Here is a 21,081-nt window from a genome sequence, read left to right as displayed (position 1 = left end):
ATGGTGGTGTACTGAAACATATATACTAATATACTCTTGACGTATGAAGCAGTAGTTCTCAACTGTGAGTGTAACGTTAGTTTTAATCCACGAGAATGCACATACCTTCACCATGGTGCCCCTGGTATAGCTTAGTGATTAGATGGCTGGATAGAATGGCAATCAGCAGTACTTGGGGTCCCGAAGACCAACGTTGAGATCCACTGTTGTATTATTAAGCTGGAATAGGATCACCAGTTACTTAGCAACATATTCCCCTTTAGCAACAACAGTAGGCTTGTAGAATTAACTGACTCTGTATTGTGTTTTTTTACTCCATAGTAAGATATGTGCTGCTTGCCCAAAAGAACAGATTTTCAAACTTAAAAATCGGTTCATATCAGCGAGTGACGCCGCTGTACGATGGAGTATATAAATGGTTTGACAGTCTGGTACCAAAATAAAAGGCTATCACAAGCAGCAAGCCTTAAAGAAAGAAATACTGAAATGACATAACAGGAAGATTGAATGTTATGCAAAACATATATAAAGATGGTGCCTGGATGTTATTGTTTTGTATTATTTTAGATCACCATTCTTTAACTCTGTAAGTTGCCTTGAGAGAACATGATTATAGACACCTCCATTGGGTTTCAACTTGGAGATCGCCTCTATTCAAAAATGTCTAGAATGTGTAGTTTAACTTTGATGCTGAGATAATCATTGTGCTAACATTTTTTTTGGGGGGGGGGGGGCACAGTGGTTAAAAGATTGTTAAAAACTGAACTTTTCTTTCTTTTTTTTAAAAGCACAAATTTGCTTTCATTACTTCATTGTGATATGGTGACTTTAGTTATTAAGACCGTGGTTATGGGTTTTCCAAAATTGACAAAAATGTTAATGTTACTTAATGTTAATGTTAATGTTAAGCTGGACTTTCCCTCTTGATTGTTGGTTGAGGCACTTCCTTAAAACCGAATAAGTTGTTTAAACACATTCAGATTTTAGATTCTCCTTTTCTGTAGTTGTGATTACAGAACGTTGGTCTGGTCACATGTTTGACATGAAATTGCATTTTGGAAACCCATGTCAGTTTCATATGGTGTTTTGAGGGGAAACCTTTGGTATTAGTTGTTTTGGGGAAACTTTCATTTAGTTTCTTTTTTTTTTATTGTATTACCAAGACAAATCCTACTGACATCACTGGCTTGACGCACACTACACTAGTTTAGCACACTAAATCCTCTGAGGTGATAATCAATTGGATTGAAAGACACTCATCATAATCCTTGTCCCTGATGCTTCCGAGACACCGGAATGACTTGAAATTTGAGATTTGAGATTGTAAAGAAAGCAATAAGGTACACCCGCACACTGTGTATCTGCTCGGCACAAGAGTATTGTCTTATTTAATGAAGCAACGTTTCGGTCACTAGGGACCTTCCTCAGGCATCTCAGATTTGAGATTGTGTCATTGTAGTGTTCATCTTAAGTGAAGGAGAGTTTTATTATGTAATGCAAGGGGTGGACACATCTCGTTTCTCGTGTCCTGTTTGCTCCATCTCATTGGCATGTTACCTCCCATTCTCCACTAAATATATTGTTGGCTTTCTGTTTGTGTCTGATTAGGCGAAAAGGCAACCAGACAGAAGACAAAATACTAAATATAATTGCTAGTAATAAACTCTTGTTTCTATACAGTGTTTATTTTATTTTCGTAGAGGATTGTTCTGCTTACATCATCTCGTCATCACCTCATTCTGACTGGCTCAGGTTGTTTAAATCTTTAAATAAATTGGTTGTTATGACCTACCTAATTCCCTGTCTGGGTATTATGGGTTGTATGAGTAGTAGCCGCAACAGTGGGCCTCTGAAAATACTGGGCACCATTTAAAAAACATATACTGTATATTCTATATTTTGTTTTAAAACAAATGCTACACACATTGCTAGTACAAAACCTGTGATATCCAGTCATGTGTGGGATAAAATGAGAAGCTGAAGGGTAAATTTAGGTCTGATAACTGTATGTACATGCACGTTAAAATCATGTATACTTTACATTCTTTCCGACAAATTTCTAAAGGATACATTTATTCTTTTTTTTTAAACTGCCAATTTAACGTCGAGGTGCCCACAAGGTTTAGGTGCCTACTGGAACTGTATCCATATGAGAGAAAATGTAATATTGACTTGATGAACAAAACCGTATACGGTAAATGAATGTAATGACTTCTGATCTTCTACAGACGTGAGACGTGTAATGGAAAAATCTTCAAATTCTCAATATAAGTTTTAAATTACTGTGGTGCTTGTCTGACCCCTGACCACTCACTCGACCTTCCTTATTAAACCAATCAGTGCCACGATTCTTATACACTGTGGGCCAAGTGCCATATGCCTCCATTTTGTCTACTTCCTGTGTACGTTTTTTTTTTCTTTCTTTTTTTTACATTATTTGAAATTTGAGAAATACTCTTTGCTGAATCAAGTTTCTTACAAACAATAAATCAGTATTTCCACATCAACTTTGTTCCTCATATCCAGTTTGTTTCCACACAATTAATTTCACTGTAGGCTATGGGAATTGAGTTTGCAGATAGTAACGTCAAATGTTCCAGAATTTTAAAGGGTTAGGTTCATTTAAACTTTTATAATTATGACGACACCCGAACAAACATCTGATCAACAAAGCAGACAAAATGTTGTAATAAAATGCAAATAGGCTAAATAGCAGCACATTTTTCAAATCTCTCTCTCACACCCTCTCACACCCCATGCCTGTCTGTCCTATTCCAACTCTCTCTCTCTCTCTCTCTCTCTCTCTCTCCCTCTCTCTCCCTCTCTGTGTGGCTTTCAGGCTTAGGCCTAGACACCCAGAATTCCATGGCTATGACATCACAGTTGGCCCCAGCGGCTAGCCCCTGGAATGTCACTCTATCATTTTGGTTAGAATTTAGATCAATGTCCCCCATTGTCACAGAGACACAAAGACAAGACAGCTAGTATACGTTGTCTGATGTTGCTGTGTGCCTTGCTGAGCTGATGATAAGTCATGGCGAGAACGAAAGTACAACCTATAGAACACTCAGATCAAGATGACGTCTGCTTAAATTATATTATTGTATTAGTTGATGAAACTCAGATAATCATTCACAGATCAATGTGGGCTATTATATGAGGTCAAGGTCAAGTTTACTTGTATGTCCCAAACTGGGCAATTCATTTGAGGACAGTTAATTGTAATTCTCACAAAGTGGAAAGAAAATAAAATAAAAACTCAATAGAAACATTTTAAACTAAAGTGAAGTAATACACACAAACCATTAAGGAGATTAACACATTTTCTATCAAAAATTAAATGTCTGCCATGCACCAATTGGATGGAATTTAAAGTGCAGTTCATCAGAGTACATTTCTCATCCTCTCTCTCCTGACTCTATTTTGTGGTTCTCTTCATCTGGGTTGGTCTCAAGCTCTCAATCCCTTTCTCTATTTCTTCCTCTCCATCTGTCTAAATTTAAATCTACTCTCTTTACCGCCTCTATCCTTCTCTACTCTCCCTCTGCTTCAGATATATTGCAGACACACTGTCGCCCCCTGCTGTGTATTGTTCTCATCTATGCTCTTACCACCAACACCAACCCATCACTCACAAGTCAAGTAGCCTAGGCTTATGTTATGAATGAATGATGATGACTAGACTTGCCTATCGTTATTGTACTGATATATTCAATATATTATTTATTGAACACGAAACTCACCGGTTCCATCATGATCACATATTCAAATTCAAATTCACACAAAGGGTTTTTATTTGGCACATGATTCTAATTTCTACTTAAAGTTATAGATTAAGATGGCATATAGTGCCAGTCACCTGTTTGTGACCTGCTGTGGAATCCATAAATCTCTGGCTCTCTTGGCACTCATTTCTTGCCTGGATGAGTCCCGTATTATTGAGGATAATCAATCCAATGGGATGAGCTGTGCCCGGTACTGGTCCAGGCTGCGTAACTGTTTCATTTATGTCTTTTGTCTAATATTTGCTTAAGTTGTGCTCTATGGACCGACTGAGTGTATGGAATAAAGTTTTAATTGAATAGGCCTACAGCTGCAGTCTGTCCACATCACTGTTTCCAAGAGTTCAAAAGTCTTTATGACCTGTGGGTTGCCACAGTCAAATTATCAGTGTTCATTAATTTATCCATGCAACTCAGAGATTGTACAAAATATAACCAAATGGAATGGAATATTATTATAATATTAATAATAAGCTACATATGATTTATATACTAATTTTCAAGGTACTCAAAGTTGTTTTACAGAACAAAAAGAATAAAAACTGTAATAGAAAAATAAACTAGTTTACAAAGTTACAATGGTTAAAAACTAGAAATTAAGGTAGACAAACAAAAAGTGGGGGGTGAAGATTTATGTAGGCCAGCATTGTAGGGGAAGCAAGTCTGAAAAGGTGGGTTTTAAGTGTGCTTTTGAACGTGCTGGTGTGATGTGAGTTGGGAGTGAAGGGCCACTGTGAAGGGGCGGCACTACAAAGGCCCTGTCTCCCAAATTTAGCTTGTTGGACTTGTGGGGTTCCAGGAGGTTGGCAGTGCTTGACCTGAGGGAGCGGGTGGGGACATGGCGTTCAATGAGAGGTAGCGGGCCAGGGCCTGATTGGTCCTGGCCCGCTATAGTGCTTTGTATGTAATGGTGAATACTAGTGATTAGTTAATATTAACAAGAGGCCTGCTGGAAATAAAAACGCATGGGTTTCCGAGGCTATGCTGGGGTGACTGACTGGATCCACACACTCACGTATACATTTCTATGGGCCTTCACCATGCTCCTCTGAGGTCCAGTATGGCTCCTTCACCATGCTCCTCTGAAGTCCAGTATGGCTCCTTCACCATGCTCCTCTGAGGTCCTGTATGGCCTGAGTCCATGGTGACGCACTCACTTTTTTTTTTGAAACATTTTGTAATTGTTACAAGTCATTTGTTACATTAATTATTATTAACTTTCATTGTGTTACGGGTCATACAGTTCCAGGTGGGTAGGGGAACCCTCTTTGAGTAGTTTCAGTCCGTTTTAGTCAGTTCGCTCCCAGTTACAGGGTTCATGATAACTATACATCGGCATTCCATTCTTTTTGTTGTTTAAATTAAATCAATGTACAAGATTATGAAAAACAATGACGGAAGGTGAAAAAGAAAACAGAGGGAAAACAGAGAATCCTAAAAATAAAATAAAATACGAAACGAAGGGTAAACAGTGGACAAAACAGATAAAACAAAAACTTGAGCACAACAGATACAATAATGACATCATTAATGACAGAATAATGACAGTGTTCACCTCTTATTCATTCATACAGATCCTTTACAAAATGTCTATTCCCATGTATAATATCCATTTCAACCAGTATCTGTGAAACTTTTCTGTACATATCCTAACTGCGAAAGTAAGTTCCTCCATTTCGTATATGTTTCGTACAATGGCTGTCCACTCTCCTTTCTTAGGCGGGCTTCTATCCAGCCACTTCTTGGTTATTGCCTTTTTTGCTGCCACTAGCAATATTTTAAGAAGGTATTTATCTGGGGTATTAAGGTCCTCTGGTATGTTACACAGGTAAACCTTTGTAAATTCAAATTCAATCTCAAAACCCAATATTGTGTTAATGTCCGATACTATTTCTAGCCAGAATCGTTGTATTATCGGGCAGTCCCAGAATACGTGGAAGTGGTCAGCCATTGCACTATTACATTTTCTCCAACAGTTGCCTGCTTCCGGTGTCCCACTCTGTAGGCTTTTTATTTTCGGTGTAATGAAGAACCTAATCATGTTTTTCCATGAGAATTCTCTCCATAGGCCAGAACTAGTGGTTGTGGATATCATATCACATATATTCAGCCAGTCCTCCTCTGCGATGGTTAGATTTGCCTCTTTTTCCCATTTAAGTCTGATATAAGCTGTGGAGTGATTTTTAGCAGATTGTATATTCGAATATAGCTTTGATATCAGTTTTTTGGTGGTTTCGCCTTTATAAGCTTCAGTAAAGATGTAAATCAGGTCAGTTTGAGGTTTGTCTGTTTTTATGTTCTTATCAAAATGGTGCCTTAGCTGTAGGTACCTATAAAAATCTTGTTTTTCTAAATCGTGTTTGTCTCTCAGATATTGGAAGCTTTCCAGGCCTGTACTGGATGAGATCAGACAATATGTTGTTATACCATCCCAAATCCATCGTTTGAATCTAGCATCCATCTGGGCTGGTTTGAAATCTGTATCATATGCTATCCATTTCAATCTCTGTACGTCTTTATTTATCTTTTGGTCCTTACATTCCTTAAACCAGACGTTCAGAGGGACTTTCGTCCATTTACTTAATTCTCCTGAGTGTTTCCTCATGAGAGTCCTATCACCCAGTACTGCCTGGAGGGGGACCTCCAATTGATTTATTTCAATTTCTTTCCATTTTGCATCGTATTCCGGATTACACCAATAGACTAAGTATCTTATTTGTGCTGCTTTATAATAGTCTTCTAAGCATGGGAGAGACATACCTCCCTCATCTTTAGGTAACTGTAATGTTTTGAAACGTACTCTGGGTTTCTTACCTCTCCAGACGAACCTGGAGATAGCCCTATTCCAGTTGTCAAATTGTTTTTTTGGTATTTCTACCGGTAAGGATTGAAAGAGGAATAGTAATCTTGGCAGGATATTCATTTTTACGGCTTCTATTCTATCATGCATACCAAACACCAGGGGGGCCCATCTGTCCAAATCTGATTGTATTTCTTTTGTGATGAGATCATAGTTTTCACTATAGATATTTGTCAGGTCTTTCGGTATATTAATACCCAGATATCTTATTGTTTTTGCGCTCCATTTAAAGTTGTATTTATTTCGTATATCCTCATGGGGTGAATAGTTAAATGAAAGGACTTGGGTTTTGTCCATGTTCAGTTTGTATCCGGAGTATGTACCATATATTTCCAGACAGGCCATGAGCTTTGGCAGACTGGTCTCTGGGTCGGAAAGTGTCACCAATACGTCATCGGCATATAGGCTAATTTTATGTTCCGAGGCTGATCCTTTCATTGAAATTCCTATTATAGAGTCATCCTCCCTTATTGTTTGAGCGAGTGCTTCTATGAATAGTGCAAATAGGGCGGGGCTTAAGTTACAGCCTTGGCGGCAACCACGTTCCAACTTGATTGTGTTTGACAGGCTGCCATTTATTTTGATTCGGGCAGTCGGTTGGTAGTACAGGGATCTGAGACAGTTTACAATTTGTTCTTTAAATCCAAGGCGTTGCAGTACCATGTATAGAAACTCCCAGCGACAAGCATCGAACGCTTTCTCCGCGTCCAGGCTAATTGCTAATGATTTAGCATTGTTCTTACTCATATTGTCTATCAGGAATAGTGCACGCCTGACATTATCCTGTGTCTGCCTATTTGTTATGAAACCACATTGGTCTGTGTCTATTATATCTGGAAGTATGTCGGTGACGCACTCACTTATGTATTCTATGGGCCTTCACCATGCTCCTCTGAGGTCCCGTATGGCTCCTTCACCAAGCTCCTCTGAGGTCCCGTATGGCTCCTTCACCATGCTCCTCTGAGGTCCCGTATGGCTCCTTCACCATGCTCCTCTGAGGTCCCGTATGGCTCCTTCACCATGCTCCTCTGAGGTCCCGTATGGCTCCTTCACCATGCTCCTCTGAGGTCCTGTATGGCCTGAGTCCATGGTGACGCACTCACTTATGTATTCTATGGGCCTTCACCATGCTCCTCTGAGGTCCCGTATGGCTCCTTCACCATGCTCCTCTGAGGTCCCGTATGGCTCCTTCACCATGCTCCTCTGAGGTCCCGTATGGCTCCTTCACCATGCTCCTCTGAGGTCCCGTATGGCTCCTTCACCATGCTCCTCTGAGGTCCCGTATGGCTCCTTCACCATGCTCCTCTGAGGTCATGTATGGCTCCTTCACCATGCTCCTCTGAGGTCCCGTATGGCTCCTTCACCATGCTCCTCTGAGGTCCCGTATGGCTCCTTCACCATGCTCCTCTGAGGTCCCGTATGGCTCCTTCACCATGCTCCTCTGAGGTCCCGTATGGCTCCTTCACCATGCTCCTCTGAGGTCCCGTATGGCTCCTTCACCATGCTCCTCTGAGGTCCCGTATGGCTCCTTCACCATGCTCCTCTGAGGTCCTGTATGGCTCCTTCACCACCATGCTCCTCTGAGGTCCCGTATGGCTCCTTCACCATGCTCCTCTGAGGTCCCGTATGGCTCCTTCACCATGCTCCTCTGAGGTCCCGTATGGCTCCTTCACCATGCTCCTCTGAGGTCCCGTATGGCTCCTTCACCATGCTCCTCTGAGGTCCTGTATGGCTCCTTCACCACCATGCTCCTCTGAGGTCCCGTATGGCTCCTTCACCATGCTCCTCTGAGGTCCTGTATGGCTCCTTCACCATGCTCCTCTGAGGTCCTGTATGGCTCCTTCACCACCATGCTCCTCTGAGGTCCCGTATGGCTCCTTCACCATGCTCCTCTGAGGTCCTGTATGGCTCCTTCACCATGCTCCTCTGAGGTCCCGTATGGCTCCTTCACCATGCTCCTCTGAGGTCCCGTATGGCTCCTTCACCATGCTCCTCTGAGGTCCCGTATGGCTCCTTCACCATGCTCCTCTGAGGTCCCGTATGGCTCCTTCACCATGCTCCTCTGAGGTCCCGTATGGCTCCTTCACCATGCTCCTCTGAGGTCCTGTATGGCTCCTTCACCACCATGCTCCTCTGAGGTCCTAGGGCTCGTATAGGATCAGTGCCATGCAGAGGCCATCATGCACCAGCCCTTTCCATACCATACCAGTAGTGGTGGTCTATTTTGATCATTACAAAATTAATGTATTAAAGACCAAAAAGGTGTTGTAGTTAGTTGTAGGCTAAAGCAATGGCTTATTTTGCCTACCCTTTTCACATTTAACTAAAAAAACAAGCAAATGTGATCACTTTAGATTAACAAACGAGAAAAAGAACTGAAAAGACTTACACATTTCTCGATAGGCTATCAACATTCATCAGTGTGCTATAAAGTATAATATTATATGTTCCTTCTGCCTTGATGATATATAATAGGCTTACTATAATAATAATAATTTGAATAATTGTTATTACCCGTTATTATTGTTGTCTAACCATTGTAAAATGCAATAGACGTTATAGTCCACTAGAGGTCAATGGTCTACAACATAAATCAAATGGAACCAGTTGAACGGTAACCTCGCGTCACCTCTTTGCTTAGAGAAGTGATTTGACCGTGAAAAAGAGTAGGCTATTTTATTGCACAAAACGTGTGGTGCACTTATTGTTTTGTTAATAATCTATTTGTATTACTTTCTGCAACTCGACATGCATTTATTATTTTGTCATATTTATACTGTACATAGCGTTGTGAGTTCGTGACTTATGAGTTGATCTTATTGGACAATAAATGGGGGCCAGACCGGGCCAGACAGGCGCGAGTGCTATTGGGACGCTGCCATTGGGGGACGCTGCATGCTGGAAGTGTAGTTCCCATGGGCCAAGGGGTTTGTTGCGTTGTCACGGTGATACCGTTGTCCGAATTATTCTGTACCGCGCATAACTAGCCTGTTTGTTTTCAACATAGTATTTTCTCCTTGGGGGTTTTGATTGAATATTTTACAAACCAACAGTTGCCCTTCCTTGGCCCCTTGCCCATGTGGGTGCATTGGTTAATATATAGGCCTACTCTACTCTAGGTGGTACACTTGGTTCGATTGTTTAAAATGTGAAATAAAGCTTGATTTGATTTGAACCAACTAGCCAATCACAACACGGCGGTCCCTCCACAGGATGGGATGTAATCTACTGGGCTACTACATGCACGTCTCTCTCCTTGTCCCTGCTGTCAATAGAAAAGGACTGGAGAGGAGGAGAAACCCAAACCGGTGACCCAAACCACCGAGGACGTCCATAAACCTGCAGCACGAATGCTCTCTTCCTGTGGTCTTGAAAGCGTGCGCTTTGGTTGGTTTGGTTTCAAGTGCATTTCTCGTTTCCTGACTCTGTTAGCTTAGCCGGTTAGCCTGCACACTGTGACTACAGTGCTTGCTTGTCCTGTGTGTGTGTGTGTGCAACACACATAACTGGAAAAATAAACAGTCAGGTACTCGCCTGGAGGAGCTGCAAAACGGAATACGCTTTCTTTGGTCAACAAAACGGCTGCAGTTGTAGGGATAAAGACTTTTTGATTTGAATTAATCAGTCATTTTATTTTATTCTTTAAATAAATTAAATGCATCGGGAGAGGACAGCATCTTAAAAAACAAGGAAGTGTGAATGAACTTAGTTACGAGCTTTATATCGGTGTAACCGCACCATCTGTCCCTCTCTGTTGTCCCGCTTTACGACGGTCACGTCTTCTGACAACAGCCTGGTTCTTATTGTTCTATTGGTCGATTTCAATAGGCTCATTTTGAACTCGTCCTCTCGTCACAGATCAGGTATCTACACATTTATCTGAAAAGACTCAGTCAGTGTCTGAATACGAGATGATTCCCGATAAAGCGCCGAAGGAGGACGTTTTCCACGCCTCGGGGGACCTGAAAAAGGAGTCTCACGTCCCCAACTTTGACAAATACAAAGAACTCTATGTCAAATCCATTGACAGCCCAGATGGTGAGTGCTGAGTGGCTCCGTGTTATTGCACTGTAAATGTAACTCTGTAAGACATGGATGATTAAAGGACCACTTCACCACTTTTCAACTTTTCTTCCTATAATTGGTCCTAACTAATGTTCATGATAAAATACCACCATTTTTTCCTACTCAGTCTGTGTCTCATAGGAAGGCTGTGGGCGGTTCAGAAACCCGTCCACCAGTGACATCATCGATGGTGAATCCAAGCTAATAGAAACGGCAGGCTTTCTTATCCTGAAAAGTTGCAATGCAAAAGTTGAAGCCATCGTTCTCACGATAATACAAATCTAAATATATTTTAAAACAAATCTTGTTTAAAAATAAATCTGCCTAATGATGATGTCACTGGTGGACGGGTGTCCGAACTGCCCAAAGCCCTCCTATGAGACACAGACTGAGTAGGAAAAAATGGTGGTGTTTTATCATGAACATTAGTGAGGACCAATTATATGAAGAGATGTTGAAAAGTGGTGAAGTGGTCCTTTAATGTATACATGATTATGAGTATTAATGTATTACTATTACTGTATAGTGAAATAAAGAGGATCTGGGAAATCTCGTTGAACCCAGAACTGCCAGCAGCTAGGTTATTGCAATGCAAGGCACCTGCCACAAGGTGTGTGTATGTGTGTGTGTGTGTGTGTGTGTGTGAGACGTTTTGTTTATTGGATTTTTTTTTACTCTAATGTCAATGGTATATACCGAAGCAGACAAACAAGACATCCTCAAAATAGTTAGTCACGGGTGGGGAAGGATCAACATATGGAATGTCAGAACAGGTCAGCTCATTATGGCGATCTAAGGGTTTGAGGTCAGATGTAGAGTTCCTGGCCGGCTCCAGAGCTCAGTGATGATCCAGTCTTCTCCATGTATGGTTAGATGAGGTCAGGGTTTGATGATGTCATATTGACATATGTCGTGTCACAAGGTGTGATGTCACGAAACGTGATGGACTGACAACCATATATGGAGATCTAAGGGTCTCCATGATGTCACGTGACGTGATGTCACGAGGTCAGATCCATATATGGAGATCTAAGGATCTCCATGATGTTATACGAGATGTCACGACTCGAGGCGTGATGGATTGGCAGCCATATATGGAGGCGTGACCAACGGACGGACTGACCTTCGGTCACAACTCGCAATAACTATGTGTGCATGGTTCCATTTGATTATTTGTATGCTCTGATTTATAAATGTGCAAAATTATGAACGTGTGTATTTTCAGATTTAATATTCAGATGAAAACATCTCAGATTTAATGTCTAAAGAGCCTGCAACTAATGGAAATGACTAGATCAGTTATCATTCTAATATCTTAATGTTACCCTTACCCCCACACATTGATACAGTAGGCCTATACGTATATTGCTGCTGACCCCCATTTGAAAAGATATAAGCCAAACGTATATAGTATAAGCACAATCATGTATACAAATTGACATATAGTAGGCCTATGTTTTGTTCTCTAGCTAGAAACACTATACGGTATAGACAAATTCAGAAACAGGTCTCATGGTCGCAGCTTACGTATTTCCTGTAGGTGGAGCCGACATAGCTGCGGGGTAAACCCGCACCTCTTCTACTACAGTGAACTGTAGAGTGAGTGACTGATGTTAGTCTGCCTCAAACGTTACTCTTTTACCTGCTTTTTACTAACACTACATTAACATTACAAAGATGCCCAGAACATCGGGATGAACCTGTGTAGTTTATATCCAACAGTAGTGGCAACATTCCCAAAAAAAACAAATCTGAATGTCAAACTATCCACCGCGGTGGCTGAGAGCAGAGCCATAGAGTAATGGTTGAGACGAAGCAGTGAAAGGTCCTGAAAGATGCATAACGTCAGTATTACCCAATACCCAATCTTTATGTTTTATGAACACAAGGCTGCTGTACTTTATACCTCATACTTTAAATGCTTAGTATGCGGTATAAAGTACAGCAGCCTTGTGTTCATAAAACAGAAAGATTGGGTATTGGATAAGACTGACGTTATGTATCTTTCACTGCTTCGTCTCAACCATTACTCTCTGCTCTCAGCCACTGCGGTGGATATTTTGACATTCCGTTTTTGACACTACTGTTGGAGCAGCCATAAACTACACAGGTTCATCCCGATGTTCTGGGCATCTTTGTAATGTTAGTGTTAGTAAAAAGCAGGTAAAAGTGTAACATTTGAGGCAGACTAACCTCAGTCACTCTACAGTTCACTGTAGTAGAAGAGGTGCAGATTTACCCCGCAGCTATGTCTGCTCCACCTACAGGAAATACGTAAGCTGCGACCATGAGACCCGTTTCTGAATTTGTCTATACGGTAGATGACGTACTCTGAAAATAAAGTGAGTTTCTGTGACAGTGCGTTTTAACAGCGGGAGAACAACGGCAAGCGTCACTTGAATTTCATTAGCTATCGCCGGACGAAGTCACCCAAAAGATGAATTATTTTCATCTTTTGATGAATTATAAATTATTTTCATCTTTTCGGCCGACGTTGCACCGCCCTCTTTTCGACCATAGCCTGTTTGCCAGCTATCGCCAGTAGTTGCCGGGTCCCATTGACAAATAATGCACTTCTGGAAAATTGGTCTGGCTGTCGCCCGCTGTTAAAACGTACTGTGAGTGTACATGCATGGTATCACTATCAACTTCTGACACTGATTGTAGTGCTCTTCTTCACAATACGAGTGTTTTGGGTGTGGAGTGATTTGAGCCTGAGGCAAAGATTATTTGGATTGTTTACAAAGATAATAACATATTTGACGAAACACTTAGTTTAAGATAGACTCTGCAGGCTATGAATTAAACAGTGCAATTGGATATGTAATCCAACCTGTTTCCCTGTTTGTTGAGACGGCAAGGAAATCTTACTGTGTGTGTGTGTGTGTGTGTGTGTGTGTGTGTGTGTGTGTGTGTGTGTGTGTGTGTGTGTGTGTGTGTGTGTGTGTGTGTGTGTGTGTGTGTGTGTGTGTGTGTGTGTGTGTGTGTGTGTGTGTGTGTGTGTGTGTGTGTGTGTGTGTGTGTGTGTGTGTGTGTGTGTGTGTGTGTGTGTGTGTGTGTGTGTGTGTGTGTGTGTGTGTGTGTGTGAGTTCAAGGTATTTGGTCAAAAATATTGTTATATATTTGTATCCATACCGCCCATGCCCAGCCCAGCCCTATCTGTCACTATTGTACTAATTGTCACTGCTCACTGGTTTCCTTACTGAATGTGTTGATACGATATATACTCTGTTCTTTGATACTACTACTACAGCAGCATGATGACCTCTAATCTCTCTCCAGGACCAGTAGTTTGTTACCCATGCATATATTCAGATGGGTATACTGTATAGGTTCATGTTTTCTCTTAAATGTCCTCCGTTTCACAATTAAGCAATGGTTCTAAATCCTCATTTACGCTGTTCCCTCCTGTGCTCCAGAGTTCTGGGGAGACATCGCCAAAGACTTCTTCTGGAAGACGAAACACACAGGCAGCGTGCTGGACTACAACTTTGACGTGACCAAAGGAGAGATCTTCATTAAGTGTATGGAGGGAGCCTGCACCAACATCTGCTACAACCTCCTGGACCGCAATGTCCACGACAGGAAACTGGGAGACAAAGTGGCCTTCTACTGGTTAGTGTGGGAGCTGTGGGTTTAAATGGGGCCAGTACTGTGCTTGACCACTTCCATCTCTGACCCTGTTTAGTGCACGGCAATATCCTCAGTGTTCATTCATCCATGTGTGACTCTGTTTATAAATGGATAGTGTATACTCTGAGAGTTAAATTAACACTGAGGATTTTAATGTGTGGGGTGTGTATGCTTGCTTAAATGGGTCCCCACTCTCTGTCTCTGGTTGGTCTCATTGTGTTTCTGTGTTCGGTGTGGGGGAGCCTCTGCAGAACAATGGGATGGAATGCCAACAGAGGAGAAGACTATGAATGGATGTACTGTCATCCTCTGTCTTTCTTTCTCACTCACATTCCCTCCTTTTCTTCACACTCAGTACCTGCCAAGTGTAAGCTATTCCCAAGCCAAAACCAGTGAAAGACGGGATCGCTCGTTTCGTTTCACGTGATAACTGATAACCTATTCCGTCTACTATGGCTTGCTTGATCTCTGCCTCTCTGTTTTTCTCTGAGAGACTCGTATTCCCTTGTCATCTCTCTCCAGACTCGCACTCTCTCTTATTGCCCCCCCTCTCCATCTCTCTTTCTGTCTTTTCTCTCTGCCACCTCTAGTGTTGCTATCTTTCATCGCTTACACTCTCATCCTCATTCATTCTCTCACTCTCTTATATCTGTTTTGCCAGTATTTCTCTTTTTACAGAGGGGCTCTCTAGGAGGTTGGGCTATTTTATGGACACAAAAAAACTAGTTCGGTGTGCTTTAAATTCTTAAAAGTAATGTCAGTGTTATGCAATGTCTCTTCAATCAAGTTCTCTCATACAAAGTACGAGTTATAAGTTCTATATTTTATCCTTGAGAACATTGCTGTCAAAGTCAGAGCTTTTATGTAATGCCTCCCTTCTCCTCTTGTGTGGTTTAACCTTCGGTCCCCAGTTCTACACTTCTAGCCTGTTACTTTAGTTGTCTGCTCCTGGCAAGATTACTTCTAATAGAAAGTGGCTCTTATTCCTAACTCCACTTAGTAATGTGAACCAGTCTTTATGTCCTCAGGGTCTTTGTGTCTGCATGAGAGACTGTCCGTGTCTTTTTTGTTCCATCTATCCCTGGCCTAAGTGCTAACAGAGCAGTGCTCTATTAATGGGTCACTTTTTATGGTGTGTGTGTGTGTGTGTGTGTGTGTGTGTGTGTGTGTGTGTGTGTGTGTGTGTGTGTGTGTGTGTGTGTGTGTGTGTGTGTGTGTGTGTGTGTGTGTGTGTGTGTGTGTGTGTGTGTGTGTGTGTGTGTGTGTGTGTGTGTGTGTGTGTGTGTGTGTGTGTGTGTGTGTGCGCGCTGTAGCCATTGACATGTCACATGAGCAGTTTCTTGATTGCCTGGGTCAAGTCAAATAAATATTCTGAGGGTATTGGAGTTAGCTTGCTGTTTACCCAAACAGGCAACTTCTATCTTTTTTTAGTGTTGTTAGAGACTAGGAAGCAGCAATCCTTTTGTTTGCTATTCACACAATAGGAGGTAAAGGCCTAACTGTTCATAATAAACACTTGAATGTCCTTGCGCTCTGCTCAGAGTGCTTGTTCTTTCTCTCGCTTGGAAGCGAATGAGGCATTGCTATGGAGATGCGTATTTTAACCACATCAAAACATGTAGTTGTGCAGCACAGTGTTCCAGCACAGTGAATGTAGGCAAACAACGGATTATGGATGGATAGTGGTGTACATTTGCATGAACATTTGCATTTTTAAGTGCTTTTAAATGTATTGTTTTTTCCAATATAGGGCTATTTGATTCTGAATATCTTTTCAATACTCATTTGCCGCAACCAGCCGCACATTCTCTTATGACTTTTCACAGGACACACACACACACACACACACATCTATATATACACACACACACACACTCTGTTGACCACATGTAGCAGCCCACCATACCCACATATCTGGAAGGTGTCCAGGGCATCAGTTTGGGACATTGCCCGATGTTTGCCTTGCAGACATTTCACCTACTTGATACTGACTAGAGGGTGCAAAACATATTTATAATGTCTATGGGGATGTAGAAAATCCTCTCCTTATCATGCATTGCAATTGTCATGTCATCAACGCACTCAGGTAAATTCACCAGCTATCACCTCGTCCATTTATTATAATTATTAACACAAGGGAGCTGGCAGCTTGAAGTCTGTTTCATGTCAGGTCCTAGTAAGTTGGACATTTGCTTTCATACATACAGCCCCAGCGGTTAATGTCTGAATAACTTCAAGATTATCAGTGCTTGTGTGAAAGCCACTTCACCGAGATGAACTCTGCTCTCCTCACTTGACCTGACTGCTCCAGTTAACTATCTGTCACAGTGTTATAGTTTGCAGGTGTTTGCTTGATAAAGATGTGCGCACAGACTCTACGAATGGTTTTCAGCAACTGACAAATACGGCATGAAGCACTCTCTAGACAAAGGTCAAATGATTGCTCTTCCTCATTCCATCTGTTCCCCTAGCATGATTTGGCTCAACATTTCTTCACATCGGCCAGAAAACATCTCTTCCTAGCATGATTTGGCTTCACTTTTGTTCAAAACAGCCGGAAATTGGCATGAGTGCTGTTAGGAAATTAATTTTGGTTACATAACGTTTAGCTTCGGGAGACCACAGGCGTTTTGTTTTAAAGGAGAAAAAACGTGTGGGCGAGACATGCATGAGAACTGGCATACGAGCGGAGTGAACCTTGATTTTCGCTAACCAATAAGAGTGTAGAGGGGCGTCACTCCAAATGTGGTGATGTCAGTGTTCTCCGCAGTGTGGAGTCGGGAGCAGAGGGGGGGGTGGGGAGGCGGGCACATAGGTTGGTGAACCAATAGGAAGTCCCTGGTTGTCTCGGCCGGGCGATGGTCCGCCGCTCTATGCCCAGAAACTATAGGGCTCTTTCAGGCTACATAATGGGTGGTGTCTAATTCAATTAAATCTTCATTTATTCTCGGAAGAGTGAGGTTGCCCTCATTTATTATTGCAGTGTGGTCGAGATAATGACTGGTTAATGGTGGTGGACTTAGATATTATTTAAGACCTAAAGTGTGTGTGTGTGTGTGTGTGTGTGTGTGTGTGTGTGTGTGTGTGTGTGTGTGTGTGTGTGTGTGTGTGTGTGTGTGTGTGTGTGTGTGTGTGTGTGTGTGTGTGTGTGTGTGTGTGTGTGTGTGTGTGTGTGTGTGTGTGTGTGTGTGTGTGTGTGTGTGTGTGTGTGTGTGTGTGTGTGTGTGTGTGTGTGTGGTACACATGCTGTCTCTGCTGAGAGGAGTACATACTCATGCTGTGAGGCAAACACACACAAATGCACACGTATTCCAACTGGGACACAAACGCACTGCCTGGAGAGAGAGAGAGACACTCGCTTTCTCTTAGCGAGGGTGTTGACTGGTGTTCTTGGACAGGGCTGTAGAAAGTTGCAAGGATTACTGTTGCTGCTGAAATCAACATTTGTGAAATCTGTTTTTATGACTACCTTTTTGGAACCTGAACAAATTTGTTTGAGGAGACTGCGTGAACGCCACTGTAGGCCTTGCACAACAACACCACACATGCACATTTAACAAGGCGGTCTCACAGTTGAGCTGTGCTCTTTACATGCAATGATCATTGACCCTCTCCAATTCCTAGTTTGTCATTGTCTCCACCAGGCCGAAGGCATGGGGAGAGAGTATGTTTTGCACTCCGTCCGTCCGTCCGTGACCAGCTAATCTCCGGCACCGTTAACCCGGTCGATGCCAAATTTTGCACACACACTCCCTGGATGCCAACGATGAACCTCTACCCCAAAATGTCCAGAACGGCCTGTTATAGCGCCACCAGGAGGCCGCTTTGTGCAAAACAAGTTTTTGGACAGTACACCTACAGATTTTGTCCAAACATCACGCAAATTGGTACACAGTCTCTCTAGAGCAAGGGTTTGGAACTGATTATGAACTAGGGACCACCACCCTGACTGAGAATCAACCTGGGGACCACCACCCTGACTGAGAATCAACCTGGGGACCACTACCCTGACTGAGAATTAACCTGGGGACCATTGTTGTGTTGGGAGGGGGGATATGTGCGTGGTGTGGGGGAAAGAAATTAACCTTCCATATGAACATTTTCAACTCAGCCTCATGGTGGCGCTATAACTGGCTGAAAAGTGTTTTTACCTCTAACTGCACGGCTCTGTGGATAACTTTGTATGCCAACTCCCTAGAGGCCAAGGAAAAACCTTTTCCTGGAATTTTTCACATCAGCTCTTTATAGCGCCACCAGGAGGCCGACATATGTCAAACACATTTTCTAATATTACTCCTTCAGATTTTATCCAAATTTCACGCAAATCGGTACACATGCACTCCATAGTCATGTGATCAAGACGGGTTTGTTTGATTTCTCATAATCCACCCTCATTGGCTACGATTGGCTTCTAAACTTTTCAGGAGTAGCCCGCTTTGTACCCGTTTTGTACAAATCGCCACAACTACTCAACGCAGCGTCCGATTGTGGTGAAACTGTGCATGCATATTCCCACTAGGCTTTGGAAGAAATGCCACTTGACCGTTTTCAAATCACCCTCATGGTGGCGCTACAACAGGCCAAGCCGCGACACACACACACACACACACACACACACAGGTGGAGACCTGTGCCCAGAAGGGCACTTTTTCTAGTTTTTTTTAATGTTTTGCACTCACTCTCTCTCTGTCTCGCACTCACTCACTCACTCACTCACTCACTCAATCAATCAATCACTATTACTCTCTCTATAGCTTTATTTCTCTGTCTCTATTTCTCTGCCTTAGACTTCCTGGCTGTCACTTCCACCCTCGTCTCTTTTCATCTCTCTGTCTCTAGACAGAGATAGACAGGGAGATGGTGCTGTATATAATAAGAAGAGACAGTGTCACAGCGCATCTACGACAGTGTCTGCTCAGGACACGGTCATTAGCAAGTGTCTGTGTGCCTGTACTTAAGTGAGATTTTTTCATGTCTGTGTGCGTGCATGCATGCATGTCTTTGAGTCCATTGAAGAGACAGACATTGTGATTTTTGAGGCCACCAATGTTACTACTTGGCTTAACCATACAAGTTAGGAAAGTGTCTCTTTGGTTGTGCAGTGAACATCTGTTCTGAACAAATTTGTTTGAGGACACATACTGTATAATTTGTGTTTGTGTGTGTTAGCCAAGTACATGAACGCAATTGATGGTTTTGCAACTTCAGCCTGTTCAGCATGTTTCTCAAAAATCTGTTTCTGAGAGAAACAGATTTTTGAGAAACATGCATCCCTAGACATTGTACCGCTATTGCTATGTGAACATAATTCTACCATGTGCCATTTCAGAGTTCTCAGAAGTCAACGACGGCTTGGGACCACAAAATACCGCAGTATTTTGACATGCATGCTGCATTGTAGAGGCTGATATTGATAATGCCATTTTCTTTTTTGGATTTTTTTTTTTACAATTACACTCGACAACCTCAGGTTTAATTTGATATATGGCATGCATATGTCGCTATAGTAGAACCTAGACTAGGTGTTTGAAACAAACATCAAACAAAACAAAACCTGGGAGAATAGATACAACAGGGGGAACAGAATATATAGCTACAACAGGAATAACTGATTTGAACTGGCACAGCACAGCTCTTTTATTTTAGCCACAAATCACATCAATCAAAATGTCTTAGGCCTACTATAAATATATATATATATAGATATATACACACACACACTTACATTGGCATTGTATGTTAGTATGAATAGAACTGGAATGTGTGTAGTGTAAACCTGTGCAATGTACAGCCTGCATACTGGGTCCGGTTGGTTTCAAAACATGCATTGGAGCAGCTCATCTGTCAAGAAGAGCTCAATGAAGAGACTGGCTCACTGTTTGCATCCAGCTCACACCGAGGACATGGTTCACCATCTACGGCTGTCACCGGACAACACACCACCATCGAGATGCAGCTGGCCTGTCGGCATCTAAATTACAGAAATACGCAATTATTAGCATAAAAGCATTGATTTTATTTGTGTAGTATACATCTGGTGGAGCTATTGCCCCCGCAACCCGACTACGGATAATCGGTCGAAGATGGATGGAGCCAAGCTTGCACCTGACCCTATGCCTGAATAGCCGCCACCCACCAAAATAAATGTATTTACATAAAGTGCATAGCAAGCATAGTAAACGGTACACATTATTATCGTAGCAGGATTCGCTTTTCTGCTTTCCCTCTGCCTTGAACATCCGACCGACCAAACGACCGATTGCAGTAATAAGCAGCAGCAACAACAAAAAAAAGAACAACACGGCAAAAAATATCCATCATTTTACATATAAAACTGTGATGCGAGAATATTATGGTTCTCACCACAGAACAGATGGGAAGCCAGCTATACCCTCGTGGGCCTCGTCCGTCTTCATCCTTTATTCAATCGCCACCATAGATCTATGATCGCCACGGCCAAGCCGACATGATGGGTGGGGGGGGGGGCTGGTTCATGGCTCAAATCACCGTTCCTACTCCAACGGGGGGGCTGTTTCAAGGCTGTTTCATGGCTGTTTCATAGCTCGGATCACCGCTCCACTACTCCAACGGAGAAGTGGGAACGTTATACGCTCGCCCCTCTTCAACTCGTCTTAAATCGCCAACTATTAATCTGTTCTCTGCTGGGTGGGTGCCGGCTGTTTCATTACCATTCCACTACTAACGGACCAAGAGACCCAGGGACCCCGGGTACAGCGAAAC

General features: G+C 42.4%; 1 protein-coding gene across 3 annotated transcripts in view; it reads left to right on the top strand.

Annotated features, from left to right (window-relative positions):
- Positions 1 to 9,861: 9,861 nt before the first annotated feature.
- Positions 9,862 to 21,081, top strand: part of LOC306942453 (acetyl-coenzyme A synthetase, cytoplasmic-like) — a 34,540-nt gene continuing 23,320 nt past the window's right edge. For all 3 annotated transcript variants that reach the window (XR_013792299.1, XM_079528348.1, XM_079528347.1), the window contains exons 1-3: positions 9,862 to 10,029; positions 10,501 to 10,680; positions 14,127 to 14,322. Coding sequence is in view for 2 of the 3 variants with exons in the window: in XM_079528348.1 (XP_079384474.1) it covers positions 9,993 to 10,029; positions 10,501 to 10,680; positions 14,127 to 14,322 (413 nt within the window). In the remaining variant the exon portion in view is untranslated. The remainder of the gene's footprint in view (positions 10,030 to 10,500; positions 10,681 to 14,126; positions 14,323 to 21,081) is intronic.

Source organism: Electrona antarctica (assembly GCF_951216825.1).
Source record: "Electrona antarctica genome assembly, chromosome: 2".
NCBI lineage: Eukaryota > Metazoa > Chordata > Actinopteri > Myctophiformes > Myctophidae > Electrona > Electrona antarctica.
Note: the sequence above shows the minus strand (reverse complement) of the source record. Positions and strands in the feature narration are given on the sequence as shown.